This window comes from Pseudophryne corroboree, chromosome 2 (assembly GCF_028390025.1).
Source record: "Pseudophryne corroboree isolate aPseCor3 chromosome 2, aPseCor3.hap2, whole genome shotgun sequence".
In the NCBI taxonomy this organism is placed as follows: Eukaryota; Metazoa; Chordata; class Amphibia; order Anura; family Myobatrachidae; genus Pseudophryne; species Pseudophryne corroboree.
This window is the reverse complement of record NC_086445.1, coordinates 33,301,562-33,326,446: the sequence shown is the minus strand read 5'-3', so window position 1 is coordinate 33,326,446 and position 24,885 is coordinate 33,301,562. Positions and strand designations below refer to the sequence as shown.

Below are 24,885 nucleotides of genomic sequence, written 5' to 3'. Positions count from 1 at the left end.
TGCCATGTGTGATCAGAGAGGGAGCTGCCATGTAAGAGTGGGAGCTGCCATGTGTGATCAGAGTGGGAGCTGCCAAGTGTGATCAGAGTGGGAGCTGTCATGTGATCAGAGTGGGAGCTGCCATGTGTGATCAGAGTGGGAGCTGCCATGTGTGATCAGAGTGGGAGCTGCCATGTGTGATCAGAGTGGGAGCTGTCATGTGTAATCAGGGCGGGAGCTGCCATGTGTGATCAGAGTGGGAGCTGCCATGTGATCACAGTGGGAGCTGCCATGTGATCACAGTGGGAGCTGCCATGTGTGATCAGAGTGGGAGCTGCCATGTGTGATCAGGGTGGGAGTTGCCATGTGTGATCAAAGAGGGAGCTGCCATGTGTGATCAGAGTGGGAGCTGCCAAGTGTGATCAGAGTGGGAGCTGTCATGTGATCAGAGTGGGAGCTGTCATGTGATCAGAGTGGGAGCTGCCATGTGTCATCAGAGTGGGAGCTGTCATGTGTGATCAGAGTGGGAGCTGCCATGTGTAATCAGAGTGGGAGCTGCCATGTGTAATCAGAGTGGGAGCTGTCATGTGTGATCAGAGCGGGAGCTGCCATGTGTGATCAGAGCGGGAGCTGCCATGTGTGATCAGAGTGGGAGCTGCAATGTGTGATCAGAGTGGGAGCTGCCATGTGATCAGAGTGGGAGCTGCCATGTGTTATCAGAGCGGGAGCTGCCATGTGTGATCAGAGCGGGAGCTGCCATGAGTGATCAGAGCGGGAGCTGCCATGTGTGATCAGAGCGGGAGCTGCCATGTGATCAGAGTGGGAGCTGCCATGTGTGATCAGAGTGGGAGCTGCCATGTGTGATCAGAGTGGGAGCTGCCATGTGTGATCAGAGTGGGAGCTGTCATGTGTGATCAGAGTGGGAGCTGTCATGTGTGATCAGAGTGGGAGCTGCCATGTGTGATCAGGGTGGGAGTTGCCATGTGTGATCAGAGAGGGAGCTGCCATGTGTGATCAGAGTGGGAGCTGCCATGTGTGATCAGAGTGGGAGCTGCCATGTGATCAGAGTGGGAGCTGCCATGTGATCAGAGTGGGATCTGCCATGTGTGATCAGAGTGGGAGCTGTCATGTGCGATCAGAGTGGGAGCTGCCATGTGTGATCAGAGTGGGAGCTGCCATGTGTGATCAGTGCGGGAGCTGCCATGTGATCAGAGTGGGAGCTGCCATGTGTGATCAGAGTGGGAGCTGCCATGTGATTAGAGTGGGAGCTGCCATGTGTGATCAGAGTGGGAGCTGCCATGTGTGATCAGAGTGGGAGCTGCCATGTGTGATCAGAGTGGGAGCTGCCATGTGATTAGAGTGGGAGCTGCCATGTGTGATCAGAATGGGAGCTGCCATGTGATCAGAGTGGGAGCTGCCATGTGATCAGAGTGGGAGCTGCCATGTGTGATCGGAGAGGGAGCTGCCATGTGTGATCAAAGTGGGAGCTGTCATGTGTGATCAGAGTGGGAGCTGTCATGTGTGATCAGGGCAGGAGCTGCCATGTGTGATCAGAGTGGGAGCTGCCATGTGATCAGAGTGGGAGCTGCCATGTGATCACAGTGGGAGGTGCCATGTGTGATCAGAGTGGGAGCTGCCAAGTGTGATCAGAGTGGGAGCTGCCAAGTGTGATCAGAGTGGGAGCTGCCAAGTGTGATCAGAGTGGGAGCTGCCATGTGTGATCAGAGTGGGAGCTGTCATGTGTGATCAGAGTGGGAGCTGCCATGTGTAATCAGAGTGGGAGCTGTCATGTGTGATCAGAGTGGGAGCTGCCATGTGTAATCAGAGTGGGAGCTGTCATGTGTAATCAGAGCGGGAGCTGTCATGTGTGATCAGAGCGGGAGCTGCCATGTGTGATCAGAGCGGGAGCTGCCATGTGTGATCAGAGCGGGAGCTGCCATGTGATCAGAGTGGGAGCTGCCATGAGTGATCAGAGCGGGAGCTGCCATGTGTGATCAGAGCGGGAGCTGCCATGAGTGATCAGAGCGGGAGCTGCCATGTGTGATCAGAGCGGGAGCTGCCATGAGTGATCAGAGCGGGAGCTGCCATGTGTGATCAGAGCGGGAGCTGCCATGTGATCAGAGTGGGAGCTGCCATGTGTGATCAGAGTGGGAGCTGCCATGTATGATCAGAGTGGGAGGTGCCATGTGTGATCAGAGAGGGAGCTGCCATGTGATCAGAGTGGGAGCTGCCATGAGTGATCAGAGCGGGAGCTGCCATGTGTGATCAGAGCGGGAGCTGCCATGAGTGATCAGAGCGGGAGCTGCCATGTGTGATCAGAGCGGGAGCTGCCATGTGATCAGAGTGGGAGCTGCCATGTGTGATCAGAGTGGGAGCTGCCATGTATGATCAGAGTGGGAGGTGCCATGTGTGATCAGAGAGGGAGCTGCCATGTGTGATCAGAGAGGGAGCTGCCATGTGTGATCAGAGTGGGAGCTGCCATGTGTGATCAGAGTGTGAGCTGCCATGTGATCAGAGTGTGAGCTGCCATGTGATCAGAGTGTGAGCTGCCATGTGATCAGAGTGGGAGCTGCCATGTGATCAGAGTGGGAGCTGCCATGTGATCAGAGTGGGAGCTGTCATGTGTGATCAGAGTGGGAGCTGCCATGTGTAATCAGAGCGGGAGCTGCCATGTGATCAGAGTGGGATCTGTCATGTGTGATCAGAGTGGGAGCTGCCATGTGTAATCAGAGCGGGAGCTGCCATGTGATCAGAGTGGGAGCTGCCATGTGTGATCAGAAAGGGAGCTGCCATGTGTGATCAGAGTGGGAGCTGCCATGTGTGATCAGAGTGGGAGCTGCCATGTGTGATCAGAGTGGGAGCTGCCATGTGTGATCAGAGTGGGAGCTGCCATGTGTGATCAGAGTGGGAGCTGCATGTGTGATCAGAGTGGGAGCTGCCATGTGTGATCAGAGTGGGAGCTGTCATGTGTGATCAGAGTGGGAGCTGTCATGTGTGATCAGAGTGGGAGCTGTCATGTGTGATCAGAGTGGGAGCTGTCATGTCTGATCAGAGTGGGAGCTGTCATGTGTGATCAGAGTGGGAGCTGCCATGTGTGATCAGAGCGGGAGCTGCCATGTGATCAGAGTGGGAGCTGCCATGTGTGATCAGAGTGGGAGCTGCCATGTGTGATCAGAATGGGAGCTGCCATGTGATCAGAGTGGGAGCTGCCATGTGATCAGAGTGGGAGCTGCCATGTGTGATCGGAGAGGGAGCTGCCATGTGTGATCAAAGTGGGAGCTGTCATGTTTGATCAGAGTGGGAGCTGTCATGTGTGATCAGGGCGGGAGCTGCCATGTGTGATCAGAGTGGGAGCTTCCATGTGTGATCAGAGTGGGAGCTGCCATGTGATCAGAGTGGGAGCTGCCATGTGATCAGAGTGGGAGCTGCCATGTGATCACAGTGGGAGCTGCCATGTGTGATCAGAGTGGGAGCTGCCATGTGTGATCAGGGTGGGAGTTGCCATGTGTGATCAGAGAGGGAGCTGCCATGTAAGAGTGGGAGCTGCCATGTGTGATCAGAGTGGGAGCTGCCAAATGTGATCAGAGTGGGAGCTGTCATGTGATCAGAGTGGGAGCTGCCATGTGTGATCAGAGTGGGAGCTGCCATGTGTGATCAGAGTGGGAGCTGCCATGTGTGATCAGAGTGGGAGCTGTCATGTGTGATCAGGGCGGGAGCTGCCATGTGTGATCAGAGTGGGAGCTGCCATGTGATCAGAGTGGGAGCTGCCATGTTATCAGAGTGGGAGCTGCTATGTGATCACAGTGGGAGCTGCCATGTGTGATCAGAGTGGGAGCTGCCATGTGTGATCAGGGTGGGAGTTGCCATGTGTGATCAGAGAGGGAGCTGCCATGTAAGAGTGGGAGCTGCCAAGTGTGATCAGAGTGGGAGCTGTCATGTGATCAGAGTGGGAGCTGCCATGTGTGATCAGAGTGGGAGCTGTCATGTGTGATCAGAGTGGGAGCTGCCATGTGTAATCAGAGTGGGAGCTGCCATGTGATCAGAGTTGGAGCTGCCATGTGTGATCAGAGCGGGAGCTGCCATGTGTGATCAGAGTGGGAGCTGCCATGTGTGATCACAGTGGGAGCTGCCATGTGTGATCACAATGGGAGCTGCCATGTGTGATCAGAGCGGGAGCTGCCATGTGATCAGAGTGGGAGCTGCCATGTGTGATCAGAGTGGGAGCTGCAATGTGTGATCAGAGTGGGAGCTGCCATGTGATCAGAGTGGGTGCTGCCATGTGTGATCAGAGTGGGAGCTGCCATGTGTGATCACAATGGGAGCTGCCATGTGTGATCAGAGCGGGAGCTGCCATGTGATCAGAGTGGGAGCTGCCATGTGTGATCAGAGTGGGAGCTGCAATGTGTGATCAGAGTGGGAGCTGCCATGTGATCAGAGTGGGAGCTGCCATGTGTGATCAGAGTGGGAGCTGCCATGTGTGATCAGAGCGGGAGCTGCCATGTGTGATCAGAGCGGGAGCTGCCATGTGTGATCAGAGCGGGAGCTGCCATGTGATCAGAGTGGGAGCTGCCATGTGTGATCAGAGTGGGAGCTGCCATGTGATCAGAGAGGGAGCTGCCATGTGTGATCAGAGTGGGAGCTGCCATGTGTGATCAGAGTGGGAGCTGCCATGTGTGATCAGAGTGGGAGCTGCCATGTGTGATCAGAGTGGGAGCTGCCATGTGTGATCAGAGTGGGTGCTGCCATGTGATCAGAGTGGGAGCTGCAATGTGTGATCAGAGTGGGAGCTGCCATGTGATCAGAGTGGGAGCTGCCATGTGTGATCAGAGTGGGAGCTGCCATGTGTGATCAGAGTGGGAGCTGCCATGTGTGATCACAATGGGAGCTGCCATGTGTGATCAGAGCGGGAGCTGCCATGTGTGATCAGAGCGGGAGCTGCCATGTGATCAGAGTGGGAGCTGCCATGTGTGATCAGAGTGGGAGCTGCAATGTGTGATCAGAGTGGGAGCTGCCATGTGATCAGAGTGGGAGCTGCCATGTGTGATCAGAGCGGGAGCTGCCATGTGTGATCAGAGCGGGAGCTGCCATGTGTGATCAGAGCGGGAGCTGCCATGTGTGATCAGAGCGGGAGCTGCCATGTGTGATCAGAGCGGGAGCTGCCATGTGTGATCAGAGCGGGAGCTGCCATGTGTGATCAGAGTGGGAGCTGCCATGTGTGATCACAATGGGAGCTGCCATGTGTGATCACAGTGGGAGCTGCCATGTGTGATCACAATGGGAGCTGCCATGTGTGATCAGAGCGGGAGCTGCCATGTGATCAGAGTGGGAGCTGCCATGTGTGATCAGAGTGGGAGCTGCAATGTGTGATCAGAGTGGGAGCTGCCATGTGATCAGAGTGGGTGCTGCCATGTGTGATCAGAGTGGGAGCTGCCATGTGTGATCAGAGTGGGAGCTGCCATGTGTGATCAGAGCGGGAGCTGCCATGTGTGATCAGAGCGGGAGCTGCCATGTGTGATCAGAGCGGGAGCTGCCATGTGATCAGAGTGGGAGCTGCCATGTGATATCAGAGTGGGAGCTGCCATGTGATCAGAGTGGGAGCTGCCATGTGTGATCAGAGCGGGAGCTGCCATGTGTGATCAGAGCGGGAGCTGCCATGTGATCAGAGCGGGAGCTGCCATGTGATCAGAGCGGGAGCTGCCATGTGTGATCAGAGTGGGAGCTGCCATGTGATCAGAGTGGGTGCTGCCATGTGATCAGAGTGGGAGCTGCAATGTGTGATCAGAGTGGGAGCTGCCATGTGATCAGAGTGGGAGCTGCCATGTGTGATCAGAGTGGGAGCTGCCATGTGTGATCAGAGTGGGAGCTGCCATGTGTGATCACAATGGGAGCTGCCATGTGTGATCACAATGGGAGCTGCCATGTGTGATCAGAGCGGGAGCTGCCATGTGTGATCAGAGCGGGAGCTGCCATGTGATCAGAGTGGGAGCTGCCATGTGTGATCAGAGTGGGAGCTGCAATGTGTGATCAGAGTGGGAGCTGCCATGTGATTAGAGTGGGAGCTGCCATGTGTGATCAGAGTGGGAGCTGCAATGTGTGATCAGAGTGGGAGCTGCCATGTGATTAGAGTGGGAGCTGCCATGTGATATCAGAGTGGGAGCTGCCATGTGATCAGAGTGGGAGCTGCCATGTGTGATCAGAGCGGGAGCTGCCATGTGTGATCAGAGCGGGAGCTGCCATGTGATCAGAGCGGGAGCTGCCATGTGTGATCAGAGCGGGAGCTGCCATGTGTGATCAGAGCGGGAGCTGCCATGTGTGATCAGAGTGGGAGCTGCCATGTGTGATCAGAGCGGGAGCTGCCATGTGATCAGAGTGGGAGCTGCCATGTGTGATCAGAGTGGGAGCTGCCATGTGATCAGAGTGGGAGCTGCAATGTGTGATCAGAGCGGGAGCTGCCATGTGATCAGAGTGGGAGCTGCCATGTGTGATCAGAGTGGGAGCTGCCATGTGATCAGAGTGGGAGCTGCAATGTGTGATCAGAGTGGGAGCTGCCATGTGATCAGAGTGGGAGCTGCCATGTGTGATCAGAATGGGAGCTGCCATGTGTGATCAGAGCGGGAGCTGCCATGTGTGATCAGAGCGGGAGCTGCCATGTGATCAGAGTGGGAGCTGCCATGTGTGATCAGAGTGGGAGCTGCCATGTGTGATCAGAGTGGGAGCTGCCATGTGATCAGAGTGGGAGCTGCCATGTGTGATCAGAATGGGAGCTGCCATGTGTGATCAGAGCGGGAGCTGCCATGTGTGATCAGAGCGGGAGCTGCCATGTGATCAGAGTGGGAGCTGCCATGTGTGATCAGAGTGGGAGCTGCCATGTGTGATCAGAGCGGGAGCTGCCATGTGATCAGAGTGGGAGCTGCCATGTGTGATCAGAGTGGGAGCTGCCATGTGATCAGAGTGGGAGCTGCAATGTGTGATCAGAGCGGGAGCTGCCATGTGATCAGAGTGGGAGCTGCCATGTGTGATCAGAGTGGGAGCTGCAATGTGTGATCAGAGTGGGAGCTGCCATGTGATCAGAGTGGGAGCTGCCATGTGTGATCAGAATGGGAGCTGCCATGTGTGATCAGAGCGGGAGCTGCCATGTGTGATCAGAGCGGGAGCTGCCATGTGATCAGAGTGGGAGCTGCCATGTGTGATCAGAGTGGGAGCTGCCATGTGTGATCAGAGTGGGAGCTGCCATGTGTGATCAGAGTGGGAGCTGCCATGTGATCAGAGTGGGAGCTGGCCGTCTTTAAGTGCTGAAACACACTACCTGGCTTTTGCCGGCCGGGAAAAAGCCGGACGGCTTTTTCCCGTGCCGGCATTGTAGTTCACAGTGTGAGGGCTAGGGTCCCTTCACACTGCACGGCCCCGGCCCGGCTGCCGGGTTGCAGCCGGGTCTCACCACTGGAAGGTCCGGCGGCCGGGCGGCCGCCGGGCCGTCTTTGCAGCCAGTAAACCATGTGTGTGAAGGGGAGCTTTCACACACAACGGTTTTTTCTGAAGCCGTGTCTGATGCTGCGCATGCGCACAGCATCACACACGGCTCAAAGCCGTCCTGTGTGCGAGACTCTGTGCCGGACAAACTTTGTCCGGCTTTTTGCCATCCGGGAGAAACCGGCCAGTGTGTTACAGCCTGGGGGCCTTCCTTGGGAACCACTGCCATAGACTAAACTGTCTGTCTGCCCAATGGTTATGAATGAGAAAGTGAGAATCTGTCAGTGTTATCTTTTACCAGGACTAATAAAGTTATTGTTTGAAAGGAAAAAAAAAAAGAAAAGAAAAGAAAAAACCCTGGCTCAGTGCAGCTCCCAGAAGCCTGCGCGGCACGACGTGAGATCCGGAGACGACGCTCAGGGGGCGGGTCCGGCTGTCTCCACGGAAACCACTCTGGCTGGTGGGCTGCGGCCTGAAGGGGCTGACACTGGGGGTGCGTATGACCGGGGAGGGGGGTCCTGCAGATAGGGGGGATGTCCGTGATTCTGGGGTTGGTGGGTGATGGCGGTATATGAGGGGAGGTAACATTTTTAGAGGGGTGTATGGGGGATAAATGTGTATGGGGGAGGTGTAATGTATCAGAGGGGTGTAAGGGGGGGAGCTTGTACGGGGGATAGTGTACTAGAGGGGTGTAAGGGGGAGGTGTAATGTAGCAGAGGGGTGTAAGGGGTGGGGAGTTTGTATGGGAGATAGTGTAGAGAGGTGTAAGGGGGGATAGCTGTGTATGGGGGAGGTGTAATGTATCAGATGGGTGTAAGGGGGGGGGGGGGGTAACTGTGGGGGATAGTGTATTAGAGTGGTGTAAGGGGGGTAGCTGTGTTTGGGGGATAGTGTATTAGAGGGGTGTAAGGGGGGGGGGGTAGCTGTGTATTGGGGGAGGTATAGTGTATGAGAGGGGTGTAAGGGGGATAGCTGTATATGGGGGAGGTGTAACTTATCAGAGGTGTGTAAGGGGGGATAGATGTGTATGGAAGGAGGTATAGTGTATTAGAAGGGTGTAAGGTGGGGTAGTTGTGTATGGGGGGGTAGTGTATTAGAGGGGTGTAAGGGGGGATAGATGTGTATGGGGGTGAGGTATAATGTGTCATAAGGATGTGTGTGTGGGCGGGATAGTGTGTGAGGGGGGATAGATGTATATGGGGGAGGTGTAATGTATCAGAGGGGAGTAAGGGGGGGGAGGTAGCTGTGTATGGGAGGAGGTATAGTGTATTAGCGGGGTGTAAGGGGGGATAGATGTGTATGGGGCGAGGTATAATGTGTCATAAGGATGTGTGGGGGGGATAGTGTATCAGAGGGGTGTAAGGGGGTATAGATGTGTATGGGGGAGGTATAATATGTCTGAAGGATGTGGGGGCGGATAGCTGTGTATGGGGGAGGTAGTGTATCGGAGGGGTGTAAGGGGGGGGGGGGGGCGCTGTGTATGGGAGAGAGGTAATATATTACTGGAGTGTAAGGGGGGATACCTCTATATGGGGGAGGTGTAATGTGTTAAGGGGGATATCTGTGTATGGGGGAGGTGTAATTTATCGGGTGTAAGGGGGGTTAACTGTTTATGGGGGAGGTGTAATGTATCGGGTGTAAGGGGGGGAAGCATAACTATGTATGGGGGAGGTGTAATGTATCAGAAGGGTGTATTGTGGAGCTGTAATGTATCAGAGGGGTGTAAGGGGGGCATAAGAATGTTTGGGGAAGGTGTACTGTATCAGAGGGGTGTAAGGGGGGGTGGAGCTATGTATGGGGGAGGTGTAATGTATCAGGGGGTGCAAGGGGGGATATAGCTGTGTATTGGGGATGTATAATTATGTCAGAGCTGTGTATAGGGTGAGATGTATCAGAGTGGTGTAAGGTTTATAGCTGTATGTAGGGTGAGATGTATCAGAAGGGTGTAAGTGTTATAGCTGTATATGGGGTGAGATGTATCAGAAGGGTGTAAGGGTTATAGCTGTATATGGGGTGAGATGTATCGGTAGGGTGTAAGTGTTATAGCTGTATATGGGGTGAGATGTATCAGAAGGGTGTAAGGGTTATAGCTGTATGTAGGGTGATATGTATCAGAAGGGTATAAGGGTTATAGCTGTATATAGGGTGAGATGTGTCAGAGGGGTGTAAGGGTTATAGCTGTATATAGGGTGAGATGTGTCAGAGGGGTGTAAGGGTTATAGCTGTATATGGGGTGAGATGTGTCAGGGGTGTAAGGGTTATAGCTGTATATGGGGTGAGATGTATCAGAAGGGTGTAAGGGTTATAGCTGTATATGGGGTGAGATGTATCAGAAGGGTGTAAGGGTTATAGCTGTATATGGGGTGAGATGTATCAGAAGGGTGTAAGGGTCATAGCTGTGTATAGGGGGAGATAGACAGTTGTGTTGGAGTTCAGTGACTATGGAGAGAGATGTTCTGGATGTGTGCAAAGAATATTGCGGTTTGTGATATCTGACCATTGTCTGTTATATGAGAGAATAGAGTAAAGTGGTCATGCTGTGCTAAAAAAAAAAAAAAAAAAAAAAAAAAAAAAATATATATATATCTATCTATCTATCTATCTCTTCTCTGTCCATCACCTGTAGCCTCTCTCCTGTCTTCCCTTTCAGAGAACATGTCTGCATTGGAGAAACATTTCCACCTGGGGCGGCTGCCCCCTCGGCCTCCCATGCCTGGAGGTCTGCAGTCTGGATCCAAGATGAGAATGGGGTACGTGGGTACAAATGTCAGCTTTCATATCGTACATGGTAACTGGACATGTAACACATTTGTTAGTGATTTGCTGGGTTATTTGTTCTGCTGTCCCAGGAGTCGCATACAGTTCTGCAGCGTTCTAGTGGTGTAGGGTTTTTTTTATGCTGTGTATGCAGATTTTATATTGCACCAGTACATGTGGTACTGACTTTCGTGGCCCATTCAAAGTATATACACTGTAGAGATCTCAGCAACACCCACAATTATGTGTGTTCATGCTACCAGATGTAGTAATATTTGGGATTGTGGTTTGTGTTAGTAACACCATGTAATTAATGTAAACTGATAGCTATCAGTGGACAGTGTTGTGCAGCGAGACAGATAACAGTTGCATGTGAGTTAGTGTTACCGTTATAGTGTGTGTGTGTGTGTATATATAATATATATATATATAATATATGGGTTCACTATGGTATGCCGGCGGTCGGGCTCCCGGCGACCAGCATACCGGCGCCGGGAGCCCGACTGGCGGCTTACCGACAGTGTGGCGAGCGAAAATGAGCCCCTTGCGGGCTCGCTGCGCTCACCACACTACGGGCACGGTGGCGTGCCACGCTATTTTATTCTCCCTCCAGGGGGATCGTGGACCCCCACGAGGGAGAATAAGTGTCGGTATGCCGGCTGTCGGGATTCCGGCGCCGGTATACTGTGCGCCGGGATCCCGTCAGTCGGCATACTGAAAACCACCCATATATATATATTTGTGCCATACCATAATTGTTTTTGAAGTATTACGTTTTTGGTTTAGGCTTTTGAATGAGAAGCAGACACCGCCTGATACACAGCTGCACACGGTGGCGATGCTAGCATAGCTGAGCGATTCTTTTGCAATTGCACATTCATAAAAAATTCTAAAATTCCCTTCGGCGCCCGTGTCCCATAGTGGGTACACACAACACAATCAAAACTGCTGCCACCTTTCTGATACGGTTACAGTCAAGACCGAACAGTATGAGAAATATGGCGGCAAAGCGATGGGCGATGACTGGGAGGTGGCTAGTAGCGCAAGCAGATATGATCCATTTAGCGGGCGTGTCATTGCAAGTGTCAGCGTTCCCAGACACAGGCAGATGGGTAAAAATGCACCTACCATAGGGATTGTGCGTGCAAGGACGCAGCAATTATCTCAGTGGACGCTGGCACTGGGCATCTCGGTCCTTCCACGTTCGGCCTCATGGATGTACACAAGGGGAGGAGGGGAGGAGTTTATATCGGCATTTGCATAACGCTGCAGACGGACGACCGCCAGTAGACGCTGCTGCCATCGACTACTAATCAGGCCCAGTGTCCTTTGGCTGGATTGTCAGACAGAACTATGGTTATTATCCCAGTGGAGTCCAGAACCAGAACATTGCTGCTGATCCACGGTGTCTCCCCTGGATAACGTTCCTCACCATAGAGGCTGCTGTCTCTTTATGACTCGGTTTTCCTCTTTTTCAGGCCTGGAAGAAAGCGTGACTTTTCCCCCGTTCCCTGGAGCCAGTATTTTGAATCCATGGAAGATGTGGTGGTTGACTGTGAAACTGGCAAAGACATATCCTTCTGTGGTGCAATGTAATCATCATTCACACCTGGGGCCAAATGTAATAGCGTGAGAGTTTCAGAGATTTGGTAAGGTTTTTCAGTTTGTTTTTTTAAAGTGGCAATCATTTACACTGCAAAACCAGGTTGATCTTGCTGTGTAAATGATTGCCACTTTAAAAAAAGAAAAGAAAAACCTTACCAAATCTCACTTTCTGAAACTCACATTTGGCCCAAGTTGTAAAATAGTCAGTTGTTCTTTGGTAATAAAAACTTGCTGTGAGTGCGCTGAAACGTGTGTAATAAATATTTCCATACGCTAGTGTTATACCATACACTGCTGCTATAGTATATGGATGCCAGCTATACCTAGGTGGCATGTTGGCATGAGACGGCCAGTTCTGTGTATAGAGTACTGTGAGCCTAAACGCAGTACGTAAACTTTAGGGGTAAATATAAAAGCCGGTGCGTTTTGGTATAATTTAGCCGCGAACTTTGTATTTTGTTTTGGAGGTTTTTTTTTTTTTTTTAATGCATAATCAGATTGGTTTTGGCTTAAAGAAAATTGCTGCCTTAAATGTCGTGGCTTGACTTGCTGATATCTCTGCACTTCCCGCTCGCACGCCAAATGTGATAGTCTGCAATTTATAGGAGCCAAAGTGATTCCGGTGAGCTGGTCTTCAGATTTAAAGCGGCAGTTAGTTGAAAGACCAAGCCAGGTTAGCTTTTCCTTTTTAAATGAATTGCTGCTTTAAATTCCGTGACTCTGGCCAGAATTATGCTGTCTCCCTCAATCCCGTGACTCTGGCCAGAATTATGCTGTCTCCCTCAATCCGTGACTCTGGCCAGAATTATGCTGTCTCCCTCAATCCCGTGACTCTGGCCAGAATTATGCTGTGTCCCTCAATCCTGTGACTCTGGCCAGAATTATGCCGTCTCCCTCAATCCCGTGACTCTGGCCAGAATTATGCTGTGTCCCTCAATCCTGTGACTCTGGCCAGAATTATGCTGTCTCCCTCAATCCCGTGACTCTGGCCAGAATTATGCTGTCTCCCTCAATCCCGTGACTCTGGCCAGAATTATGCTGTCTCCCTCAATCCCGTGACTCTGGCCAGAATTATGCTGTCTCCCTCAATCCCGTGACTCTGGCCAGAATTATGCTGTCTCCCTCAATCCCGTGACTCTGGCCAGAATTATGCTGTCTCCCTCAATCCCGTGACTCTGGCCAGAATTATGCTGTCTCCCTCAATCCCGTGACTCTGGCCAGAATTATGCTGTCTCCCTCAATCCCGTGACTCTGGCCAGAATTATGCTGTCTCCCTCAATCCCGTGACTCTGGCCAGAATTATGCTGTCTCCCTCAATCCCGTGACTCTGGCCAGAATTATGCTGTCTCCCTCAATCCCGTGACTCTGGCCAGAATTATGCTGTCTCCCTCAATCCCGTGACTCTGGCCAGAATTATGCTGTCTCCCTCAATCCTGTGACTCTGGCCAGAATTATGCTGTCTCCCTCAATCCTGTGACTCTGGCCAGAACTATGCCGTCTCCCTCAATCCTGTGACTCTGGCCAGAATTATGCTGTCTCCCTCAATCCCGTGACTCTGGCCAGAATTATGCGGTCTCCCTCAATCCCGTGACTCTGGCCAGAATTATGCGGTCTCACTGAAATTACATTTGGCCTTTTAATTTTGGATACACTCTGCTCACAGCAATGACTGGTACGGGTCATTAGGCCGACCACTATTGGTCAACATGGTCAATAGGTCGACATGGAAAAAGGTTGACATGAGTTTTTGACTGTTTTTGGTGTTGCTTTTTTCGTAAAGTGACCAGGAACCCCAATTAGTGCACCGTGTCCCCTCGCATGCTTCGGGCAAGGTTCCTCGCTGCGCTCGGCACAGATTACCGTTCCCAATTGTAGTCCAAAGGATCGTAAAGTATGAAAAAGTAGAAAAAAAAAGTGAAAAACTCATGTCGACCTATTGACCATGTCGACCAATAGTGGTCGACCTAATGACCATATCCCGCAATGACTGGTCTGTTCCTCTCCTTTCCTGTAAAGACATGCCTGATAAGATAGAGGAGTTATTCTGTGTATGGATAGGGTGGAACACTGACGTCATATACACACGTGTGAAGATCTCACCTGGATAGAGCACAAGAGTCCTAGTGATCCTTCATGTGTGTTATTTAATTCCTGTATGTAACCAAAGGTGTCGCTGGATGGGCAACAAACCTTTTACATGGCCAAATGTGTGTGGACACCCCATCTAATGAGTGTGATTGGCCAATAGCTAGTGGGTGCGTAACCTCCAGCATACACCCAGGCAATCTCTGTACTTGCACATTAGGAGCAGAATGATGATGTACCGAAGAGCTCAGTGGCTTCAGGGTGGCACTGCCATAGGATGCCACATTTGTGCCCTGTTAGAGCTGCCCTGGTCTCCTGTAGGTGCGGTTATTGTGATGTGGGGATTTATAGTCACCGGCTCACAGAACGGGGCGCCCGTATGCTGACACGCGGACTGTGAAATAATGGTCTGTCCTTGGCTGCCACGCTAACTACGTAGTGCCATCTGGGTTTGGCAGATGCCAGGTGGAGGCTTCCTGCCTGAATGTGTACTGCCAACTGTAGTATTTTATGGAGTATCTATGGTGATTTAGGAATGTTTTCTCCTGCACTACTTAGTCCCAGTGGAGGGAAAGTGCAATCCTACAGCACACACTGACATTCTAGTGACCTGTGTGTGAGCCAGGCCTTATCCCCCTACATCAGTGGCTGAATGGACGGGAATGCCCAAGATCGATAGCAGCAAAGCGGAAGGAAACTCTTTATTAATGCCCGGGTATGTTACGGAGATATTGAACAAGCGTGGATGGGTGTGATATTCTGGTGTGCACATACTTCTGGTTGTGTAAGTTCACCAGATAACTCCCATGGGAACACGTTAGGAATGGGGGAAAGATGCCTGTAACGTCTGTGTATCACCTCTGTTCTCTTCTTACAGCTGCTTACCGTGTCCTGTGAGAAAGTGATTGTGATTCCACCGAGTGAGTGTGATTGTGATTCCACCGAGTGAGTGTAATTCCACTGAGTGAGTGTGATTGTGATTCCACTGAGTGAGTGTGATTGTCATTCCACTGAGTGAGTGTGATTGTGATTCCACCGAGTGATTGTGATTCCACCGAGTGAGTGTAATTCCACTGAGTGAGTGTGATTGTGATTCCACTGAGTGAGTGTAATTCCACTGAGTGAGTGTGATTGTGATTCCACTGAGTGAGTGTGATTGTGATTCCACTGAGTGAGTGTAATTCCACTGAGTGATTGTGATTCCACTGAGTGAGTGTGATTGTGATTCCACGGAGTGAGTGTGATTGTGATTCCACGGAGTGAGTGTGATTGTGATTCCACGGAGTGAGTGTGATTGTGATTCCACGGAGTGAATGTGATTCCACGGAGTGAATGTGATTGTGATTCCACGGAGTGAACGTGATTGTGATTCCACTGAGTGAACGTGATTGTGATTCCACTGAGTGAATGTGATTCCACTGCGTGAATGTGATTGTGATTCCACTGCGTGAATGTGATTGTGATTCCACTGCGTGAATGTGATTGTGATTCCACTGCGTGAATGTGATTGTGATTCCACTGCGTGAACGTGATTGTGATTCCACTGCGTGAATGTGATTGTGATTCCGCCGAGTGTATGTGATTGTGATTCCGCCGAGTGTATGTGATTGTGATTCCGCCGAGTGTATGTGATTGTGATTCCTCCGAGTGAATGGTTGCATTATTTTCCCATGAGCAGTGTGGAGTATGGCTGCCTCTGATTAATTGTTTTCATCACAACTCCTTTCATCTCCTGGATTTCCTTAACATTATAACACAGCTTCCGTATTTACAAGAGTGGATCGGAGGGACCTGTCCTGCTCCTGCTGCATGGTGGGGGGCACTCTGCTCTCTCCTGGGCCGTGTTTACTGTGAGTGACCAGATCTGCAGTAAGAATAATGGTTGTGCTTTAAAATAAGCTGCGTCAGTTCACAGCCGTATGGATAAAGCTGATTCATATTTGACTCTGGGTATCATGGTGTGTGTAAACAGTAGTACGCATAGGTGGTATCCCCAATAGCACTATTGCATGAAACCCCCCTGAGCCTAGATGTCAGGGTGACAGCGCTTCCACCGATTCTCCCATTAGGGCGATTCTGATATTCTGTCTCATGACAGAGGCTTGGGCATTGGACTCCTGACGTTCCTATATCTTAGTGCAGGGGGTGTTACTAGATAAGAAAATAAACCGCCTGTGCTGGTAGACATCTGCTATCATCTCTTAGAGAGCAGTGAGAAGCCGACGTGCAGCCGACATGTTATGGCCCTGCAGTAGAAGGTGCAATAATGGATCAAATCTTTGCAAAGAGTCGGAGGGTCTTATTGCCCCCTCCCCCTCACCGCAGGACAAAGGAGAGGACATTTGTCACAGTGGTCCAGATCTCAGCCATTAAAGTCAGGATGACAGATTGAGAGAGTGACGTCCTTTCTGCACAGGAGCAATATAGGAATGATGAGGGGGTTTGAACCTTTACTACATCTCCTGAAGAAATCAGCATATGGGTGTAAGTGTGCTGGGAGTATATAAATGATGGTACTTATGGCTACATCACATGTTTTGTTTCCCTGCAGACTGCGATTATCAGCCGCATTCGGTGCCGAGTTGTGGCAATAGATCAGCGAGGCCACGGTATGTATCGATGCATCAAACCGCAGCCTGTCCAGGCGTCTCCCTGGAATCCGTTCTTTTATTGCATTCTATAGATTTAGCAGGTTGGTTGTCGGTAGATGACACGCCTCGTGTGCGTATGCTGTGCCCACTCACAGGCGTCTGTGTCAGGCACAACTGGATGTACGCAGCGATGGATCGTGCCTTTCATTTTAAACCATTCTACATCCTGAAGATATGAGACGTTTTGCTGAACCTTCCAGTTATTAGTTATAAGTCTTGGTGTGCCTTCCCTTTATGTACCTGCTGTGACTGGCACTATATAGTGATGTATGATCATCTCTCTGTACCATCTGGTTTGCTTTATAGGTGAAACTAAAGTAAAGAACACTGAGGACCTGTCTTCAGAGACGATGGCCAGGTTAGTGTCCTCGCTCCTACAGAAGATACTGCCTTCCATTTGCAGCCATAAGTATAAATAGTATAATTCTCCCCACCCCTCTGTGAGAGCATCACTGTAGACCTACGTCAGGGGGGAGTGGGCTACAGTCTCACCCCGGAACCAGTACAGCAGTCACCCAAGAGGGTCGGGTTCCAGATCAGCGGCTAAAAACATTCTTATTACTCCCCAATCCAAAGTTAGATAACGCTGTGTACAGGCCGGAGGCGGAGTCATTCCCTTGACTAGTATTAGCCCTGTGGCACTTGTGGATACAGTTATATTTCTCCTTCATCCACTAGGGGACACTGGAGAGCAGTTACAGTGGGGATATAGTATGCAGTAACTGGGAGCTGGCACTTTAAATTTTATCAGTGTGACTAGCTCCTCCCCTACTATGTCCCACTTCCAAGACAGTCTTTTTATTGTGCCCAAGGGAGCTGGTCACTCTTGGGTTTCTCCTTAAGAATTATTTTTTTCTTTATTTTTCATGCTAGAACAGACTGGCAGCTTCTGCCTCTGCCAGTCTGCATCGTTGGAGCTGGCGGCAGGGTTTCCATCGCAGCTGTTTGTGGCTTGGGTTGGATCCCCGACTGTCGAGACGCTGGCTCTCTGGAGACTGACCGGACACCGCTGCGCGCGGCGGGGTCGCTCCTTCAGCCTCATGGCCGGCAGCGAGGCAGTGGTCAGTATAAGCCCCGGCCGTGGTTAGCAGACAGCGGGGTCTTTACACTGCTCACTCCGTTGGTGGTGAATACCGCTAGCGCTGCTATGTTTGAATTAGGCGCCATAGCGGGGGGGCAGAGCTTACTCTCGGCTCTCAGTTCCCGGCGGCCTCGGCGTCTCATCGCGCGCTGGCGGACATTTTACACAGGCGCTACAGGCTCTACAGCATCAACGGAGTTTACAGCACAACATACCAGGCACTGTGAGCAGTTCGGTGGGGTGTTTGTTGGACAGTTTGGGGAACGTGTGAGGCCATCCCTCTCGCTGCACTATAGAGTGCAGGGCTTACAGGGCGGGTGTGACTACTCGCCCTTACTATTCCCTCTTCTGTCTGTTATTCTTACCTTTTCTTGTTGCTGACACTGTGGGGTATATGGAATTGCGGGCGAATCGCGGCAAATTATCGCCGTTTTTTTAATTTGACACAATTCGACAGGTGAATTCCGGCAGGTGGCTGCCGGAATTCACCATATTCAATGAAAAACGGATTCGACATTCCTGCGGGCGAAAAACGGCCGATTTGCCGGATTTTGCAGCGAATTAAAAAAACGTGGAAAAACCCGGAAAAAAATGGCGTGGGGTCCCCCCTCCAAAGCATAACCAGCCTCGGGCTCTTCGAGCTGGTCCTGGTTCTAAAAATGCGGGGGAAAATTTGACAGGGGATCCCCCGTATTTTTAAAACCAGCACCGGGCTCTGCACCTGGTGCTGGTGCAAAAAATACGGGGGACAAAAAGAGTAGGGGTCCCCCGTATTTTTTACACCAGCATCGGGCTCCACTAGCTGGACAGATAATGCCACAGCCGGGGGTCACTTTTATACAGTGCCCTGCGGCTGTGGCATTAAATATCCAACTAGTCACCCCTGGCCGGGGTACCCTGGGGGAGTGGGGACCCCTTCAATCAAGGGGTCCCCCCCCTCCCAGCCACCCAAGGGCCAGGGGTGAAGCCCGAGGCTGTCCCCCCCATCCATTGGCTGAGGATGGGAGGCTGATAGCTGATAGTATCATTTTTTCACAGGTACCCTCGGATCGTCGGAGACTGTGGCAGTCGGCGTGTCAACATAGGTAAGTATGTGTGTCGGCAGTATGTAATAAAGTTGTACTTGTCACGGTGTGTGTGTCCTGTTTTTTATTTGGGTATTTTTTTTTCCAGTAGTACTACAGGTACCAGCGGGCCCGTTTTTCTCCCGCATGCTGGTACTTGTGGTTCTCCAAGTACCAGCTTGCGGGGGAGGCTTGCTGGGACTTGTAGTACTACTGGAAAAAACAATATATAATTTGCACCAGCACCAGGCGCAGAGCCCGGTGCTGGTTTTAAAAATACGGGGGATCCCCTGTCAAATTTTTCCCCGCATTTTTAGAACCAGGACCAGCTCGAAGAGCCCGAGGCTGGTTATGCTTTGGAGGGGGGACCCCACGCCATTTTTTTCCTTGATTTTACCGTTCCAGCTATTAAAAAAAAAAAAAAAAATCTTTTTAAAAATATATAAATAATACTTGTGCAACCAAAAAAGACAAACCAAGTACCTAATCCCTTCTAATATAAATAGATATGCTATTCCCCAAAAAAAAAACACCAAAAAAAACATGTTTTAAATTTTTTTTTATTGGTTTCACCCTCCAAAGTGTGGCGGATTGAAAATGACGAATTTACTGTCTAAAAGCACTGTTGTCGAATTTCCAAACTTGAATTGAATACACTTTGGTCGAATTGCAGCACTTGTATCATTGCAGAAAAGTCGAATTTGACAAAAGTCGAATTTTGAAAGTCCGTTTTTTTGACGGAAAGCACTGAATTGCATTGACGATTTTTTTTTTTTTTTTGGCGAAAAAATCCCGAAATTCGACAATTTCGGGAATTCGACCGCAATTGCATATACCCCTGTGTGTGTGTGTGTGTTTGTGTGAACAGTGCTGACATGGCAGGAAGAGGGTCCAAAGCAGCACAGAAAGTTTTCACATGTCAGACATGTGCTGCAAAATTCACACAGGGACAGTCGGAGAACTCCCTGTTATGTGAGGATTGTGGGTCTGAGCCATCGGCTCAGCCCTCACCGCAGCTGCAGGACGCTCCTGTTTGGACTACTCAGCTTACAGAGGTATTGTCACTGTTCACCAAGAAACTGGAGGCTTCTCGTCAAGATAGAGAAGCTTCCAGGTTCCAACAGCTTGTCCAGAACCCTGAGCCTGAACCAGCATGGGCTCGGTCCCTGGCAAGATCAGTTGAGGGGCTCTCTAAGGCAATGATCCCTTCCCAAACCCGTCCTTAATTTCACCTCCCCAAGTTTAAAAAAAAAAGGTTACTAGCCTCAGTGTTACACGAATCTGACGATGATAATCCTCTATTGGAGGAGGCGGTAGATGTACAGGATTCTGATGACGATCAGGTTTATGAGGACTCTGAACCAGTGGCTCAGGGTATCGAGGTGCTTATGCAGCCGTTCATTTGGTGCTGAAGGTAGAAGAGACGGAACAGGACACTTCACGTCCTTCAAGGTTCAGCACCAACCAAAAACTGGCAGCAACCTTTCCAGTTTCGGATGAACTGGATGCGCTCCTGACGGCAGCCCGGAAACATCTGTATGCAAAATTTCAGATATCAAAAAAAATATTGTCTTCCTCTCCTTTTCCCGCAGAAAGCGATATGAGACCCCTCCAATTGTAGACCCCTCGGTGTCTTGTCTGTCCAAAAGGTGGTTCTGCCGGTTTCTGGAGCAACCTCGCTGAAGGAACCATCAGATAGAAAGTTGGAGACTACCTTGAAGACAATTTACTCGGCGGCGGGGGTTTTACATCGCCCGGCGCAGGTAGGTTGTTGGGTCAACAAGGCTATGGAAGCCTGGGCGGAACAATTGTCCTCAGGTTTGCATGATGATTTGCCTCCGGATCAACTGATACCTTTGGCAGGACATATTTGAGAATCCGCTTTATATCTTTGTGAGACCTCCAAGGACGTCTGTATCCTCGGAGCCAGAATTTCCGCTTTGGCTAACTCGGCCCGCAGAGCTCTCTGGCTACGGCTGTGGCAGGCGGATACTAAATCCAAGAGGGCAACAGAGGCGTTGCCCTTTATGGGAGAGGTCCTGTTCGGGAAGGATCTTGATGCCTGGATTTCTCAACCCACTGCTGCTCCAGCTCCTCGATGGACCTATACGGGTCCTTCCTTTCGTGCCCCTTCCAGGTTTCGAGGCCATGCCAGGGGAGGAGCTTCTGTCACCTGTGGCTCTCGAGGTAGAGGTTCAACAGCCTCAACCCAGCCAGAGGGTAAGTCTTCCACCACACCCACTGCATGACTGGCTTCCCTCCCAACTGGGGGACCCCAGAGTGGGTGCTCGTCTGTGGGATTTCAGGGAGGCCTGGGTACAATCCTGTCCAGATGCTTGGGTCAGGGATCTCATCAATTACGGTTACAAACTTGATTTTCAAATACAACCGCCTCAACGTTTCTTCACCACGGGTTTGCCAGCTTCCGATGACAGGAGGGTCATCTTGCAGGCGGCGTCCCAAAAACTCCTGTCCGCAAGAATGCTGGTCCCTGTTCCCTCACCTCATCGGAAACAGGGCTATTACTCAAGCCTGTTTCTCGTACCGAAGCCGGACGGCTGGCCCAGGCCATTTCTGAACTTAAAGGATCTCAATCCTTTTTTGAGGATGTTCATATTCAAAATGGAGTCCCTTCAGTCTGTTATTGCCAGTTTGGAACAGAATGAGTTCATGGCGTCCTTGGACATCAACGATGCCTACTTACATGTTCCCATTTGGCCTCCACATCAGGCTTTTCTCCGGTTCGCGATACACAAGGCCCTTCCAGCTGTGTCTCCTACATCAGTGGTCTGGGTCTCATCTATTTCTTCATCAGCGGGTGACGCTGTCTCCAAAAGTACGGTTGTCTCTCCTCTGGTGGCTAAATTCGACTCATCTGTTTGAAGGAAAACGGATTGGGCTCTCCTCACCACAGACGCAAGCCTGCGAGGGTTGGGGGCTGTGACCCTGGAACACCGGTTTTGGGGGCACTGGTCATCTCACGAATCCGCTCTCCCGATAAACATACTCGATTTGCGGACAGTGTACAACGCCCTGCTTCGTGGTCGGGCAGTCAGAGTTCAGTCCGACAACGCCACAACATTGGCATACATCAACCGTCAGGGCGGCACTCGCAGCTGTGCGGCGATGAGAGAGGTCACCAACCTCCTCCTCTGGGCAGAGAAAAATGCTCTGGCCTTGTCGGCAATCTTCATTCCAGGGGTTGAACATTGGGAAGCCGATTATCTCAGCTGCCAGGACGTGCACCCAGGAGAGTGGACACTCAATCCTCAGGTGTTTCGTCAGCTGGTCCGCCGGTGGGGAAGAACACAGATCGACCTCATGCCGTCACGCCTGAACCATCAACTGCCTCTTTACTACTCTCGGCGAGAGACCCGGCGGCATCAGCCGTGGATGCCCTCACGGCTCCTTGGAACTTCCAGTTTGATTATCTCTTTCCTCCTTTCCCGTTACTACCTCGGGTTATGCAACGCATAAAGAGAGAAAACGCGCTGGTCCTCCTGGTGGCTCCGCGCAGGACTTGGTACTCAGCCCTACACCTGTTGTCAGTAGCAGAGCCTTGGCCCCTGCCACTACGGGACGATCTGCTACAACAGGGTCCTTTTCTTTATCCATACTTACGCAGGCTTCGTTTGACGGCGTGGCTGTTGAGAAGGAAGGGGATTCCTTGTACGGTTATACCTACTAGGCTCCGAGCTCAGAAGTCAGTCACATCGTCTCACTGTTGCCGCATTTGGAAAGCTTATGTGGCCTGCTGTGAACAACGATAGTTTTCTCCTTCCGTTTTTCTTTGTTTTCTGCAGGCGGGTTTCTCGGCGGGGCTGAGACTGGGTTCGCTAAAGAATCAGGTCTCTGCTCTATCAGTTTTCTTCCAGAAGAAATTAGCTTTGCTGCTGGAAGTTCAGACCTTCTTTCAGGGGGTTATCCGAATACAACCTCCCTTTCACCCTCCGACGGCACCATGGAACCTCAACCTGGTCCTCTCTTTTCTACAGTCTCCATTATTTGAGCCTCTGGAGTCGGTGGAGATTAAATATCTCACCTGGAAAGTGGTCCTGCTCCTCGCTGTGGCTTCGGCCAGATGAGTGTCGGAACTTGGGGCTCTCTCTTGCCGACCTCCTTACCCGGTGTTCCATGAGGATAGAGCTGAGCTTCGTACTCGCATGTCGTTCCTCCCGAAGGTGGTGTCTGCTTTTCACCTCAATCAGCCACTTGTGGTTCCGGCCCTCTCGGCGGATTCACCAGATTCCAAGTCTTTGGATGTTGTCAGGGCACTCAGGATCTATGTTGATAGGAATTCTGCTATTTGAAAGTCTGATTCCTTATTTGTTCTGTTCAATGCTGCCCGTCCTGTATGGCCGGCTTCCAAGCAGACGTTGGTCCGTTGGATACCTCTGACCATCAGACAAGCTTATTTGGCGGTTTCTCGAGAGCCTCCATCTTCCATTTCAGCACACTCTACAGGCTCTGTGGGACCCTCGTGGGCGGCTGCCAGCGGGGTTTCCATGACTACTTTGTCGCGCTGCCACTTGGTCGGGCCGACATACGTTTATCAAGTTTTACAGGTTTGATACTTTTGCAGCCTCTGCATCGCAGTTTGGCCGGGCGGTTTTGCAGGACTCTCAGCGCTCTCCCACCCGTCATGGGAGCTCTGGGACGTCCCCATTGTAACTGCTCTCCAGTGTCCCCTAGTGGATGAAGGAGAAATCGGAATTTCTGCTGCAGGGTACACTGGACTCCACAAGGAATGGACAATGAGGGTGTAGAGTAGGATCTTGATCCGAGGCACCAACCGGCTCAAAGCTTTGACCTTCTTCCCAGAATGCATAGCGCCACCTCCTATATCACCCCACCTCCCTGCACAGGATCTCAGTTTTGTAGTTGCTACTGCAGTAGCAGGCACTTAACAGAGGGGCTGCTCCAGCCAGCCCTAAGAAGAGCTTTTTTTCTGAGGAAAAAAGTGAAGACTTCAAGGACAGCAGCAGTGTTACATGTCAGTGGACATTCACTGCTGCAGCTCCAGCTCTCCCCAGCGGCGCTGTACACTTCCGAGCCCTGGTTGCTGGGTAACTACAGCAGGAGGCTCCGGTTTTCTTCTTGTCAGGCACACACGACGGGGGCTCACCGGGATCGCGTGGCCGCGCTTCGGGAGGTGGTAAGTGGGTCCCGCTTGCGGGACCCGGTCTTTATCGCGATCCGGCGCGGTCAGTGGGAGGCGGGCTGCGCGCGCTGGCGGTGGACACTGTGGCAGTACAGGCGATCCCACTAGATCACCAGGACATGGGACAGGTCAGGTTTTCTCTATAAACCGTTTAATTATTAGAGCCCACAGTACCCGGTGGTTTTGCCAGCAGGGGGATAGAGCTTGGACCTGAAGCCCCTCCCCCAGCCCAAGGGCGCCATTTTCTGCAAATGTTCCCGCCCTGGAGCTGCATATCTGTCTCTCCCTCACTCCCTGGCAATGTCTGCGGCGCCATTATCCCTCAGATCACTGTTCCTGGGAATGCTTGGGCAAATCCTCCTATGTAAAGCCGCCTGGATGTCAGTGCTATGACTTTACAAGACACTTAAGTATTCTACCTGGCTTTTTTAGTCCGTGTTAGTTAAGAAATAGTGCATTTAGTCAGGGTTTCCTAGTACAATTACCCTGTGATATACATCCAGTTCTTGCTGTGTAATGTTATATCTATTGTTATATAGCTGTGTAAGCTAGTCCAGTGCAGTATTATTGTCAGTAGTAACCTCTGCATTGTACAAACTGTGACTATTTGTGTGTGCATTTGATAGCTGAGTGGTGTCCATTTCGTGTCTTTCACTCAACCTGCTATCCCTATATTCTATAACCTGAGGGGGCTTGGTGCGTCAGGTTTTATCTGATATAGGATTTTCACAAAGATATACTGTATTACGTATTTTTCTCTGTGATTTAGTCACCATACCTCTCCTTTATCTCTGCTGGTGCTGACTACACTGCGCAGGGGTTTGGGCTAGAGGTATTGTGCTGCTGACAAATTGTACTGTGTTACCTGATACTGCAAGTTATATCATGTCTGCTTCTGAGGGTAACGGTTCTGGGGCTGAACACACTGCCGGTGTTGCTGAAGCCACAGATCCCTATGAGGAGAATATAGCAGCTTTGGGCTCTGGTTCTGGAGGCTCCTTGTCCCCCAGTGGAACGGTGGCAACGGGGGCA

At 51.2% G+C, this 24,885-nt stretch overlaps 1 protein-coding gene across 1 annotated transcript in view; it reads left to right on the top strand.

Annotated features, from left to right (window-relative positions):
* Nucleotides 1-7,594: 7,594 nt before the first annotated feature.
* Nucleotides 7,595-24,885, top strand: part of PPME1 (protein phosphatase methylesterase 1) — a 56,675-nt gene continuing 39,384 nt past the window's right edge. The window contains exons 1-6 of the mRNA XM_063950987.1: nucleotides 7,595-7,942; nucleotides 10,100-10,199; nucleotides 11,685-11,779; nucleotides 15,655-15,746; nucleotides 16,448-16,505; nucleotides 16,854-16,905. Coding sequence (XP_063807057.1) covers nucleotides 7,702-7,942; nucleotides 10,100-10,199; nucleotides 11,685-11,779; nucleotides 15,655-15,746; nucleotides 16,448-16,505; nucleotides 16,854-16,905 — 638 coding nt within the window. The 5' untranslated portion in view covers nucleotides 7,595-7,701. The remainder of the gene's footprint in view (nucleotides 7,943-10,099; nucleotides 10,200-11,684; nucleotides 11,780-15,654; nucleotides 15,747-16,447; nucleotides 16,506-16,853; nucleotides 16,906-24,885) is intronic.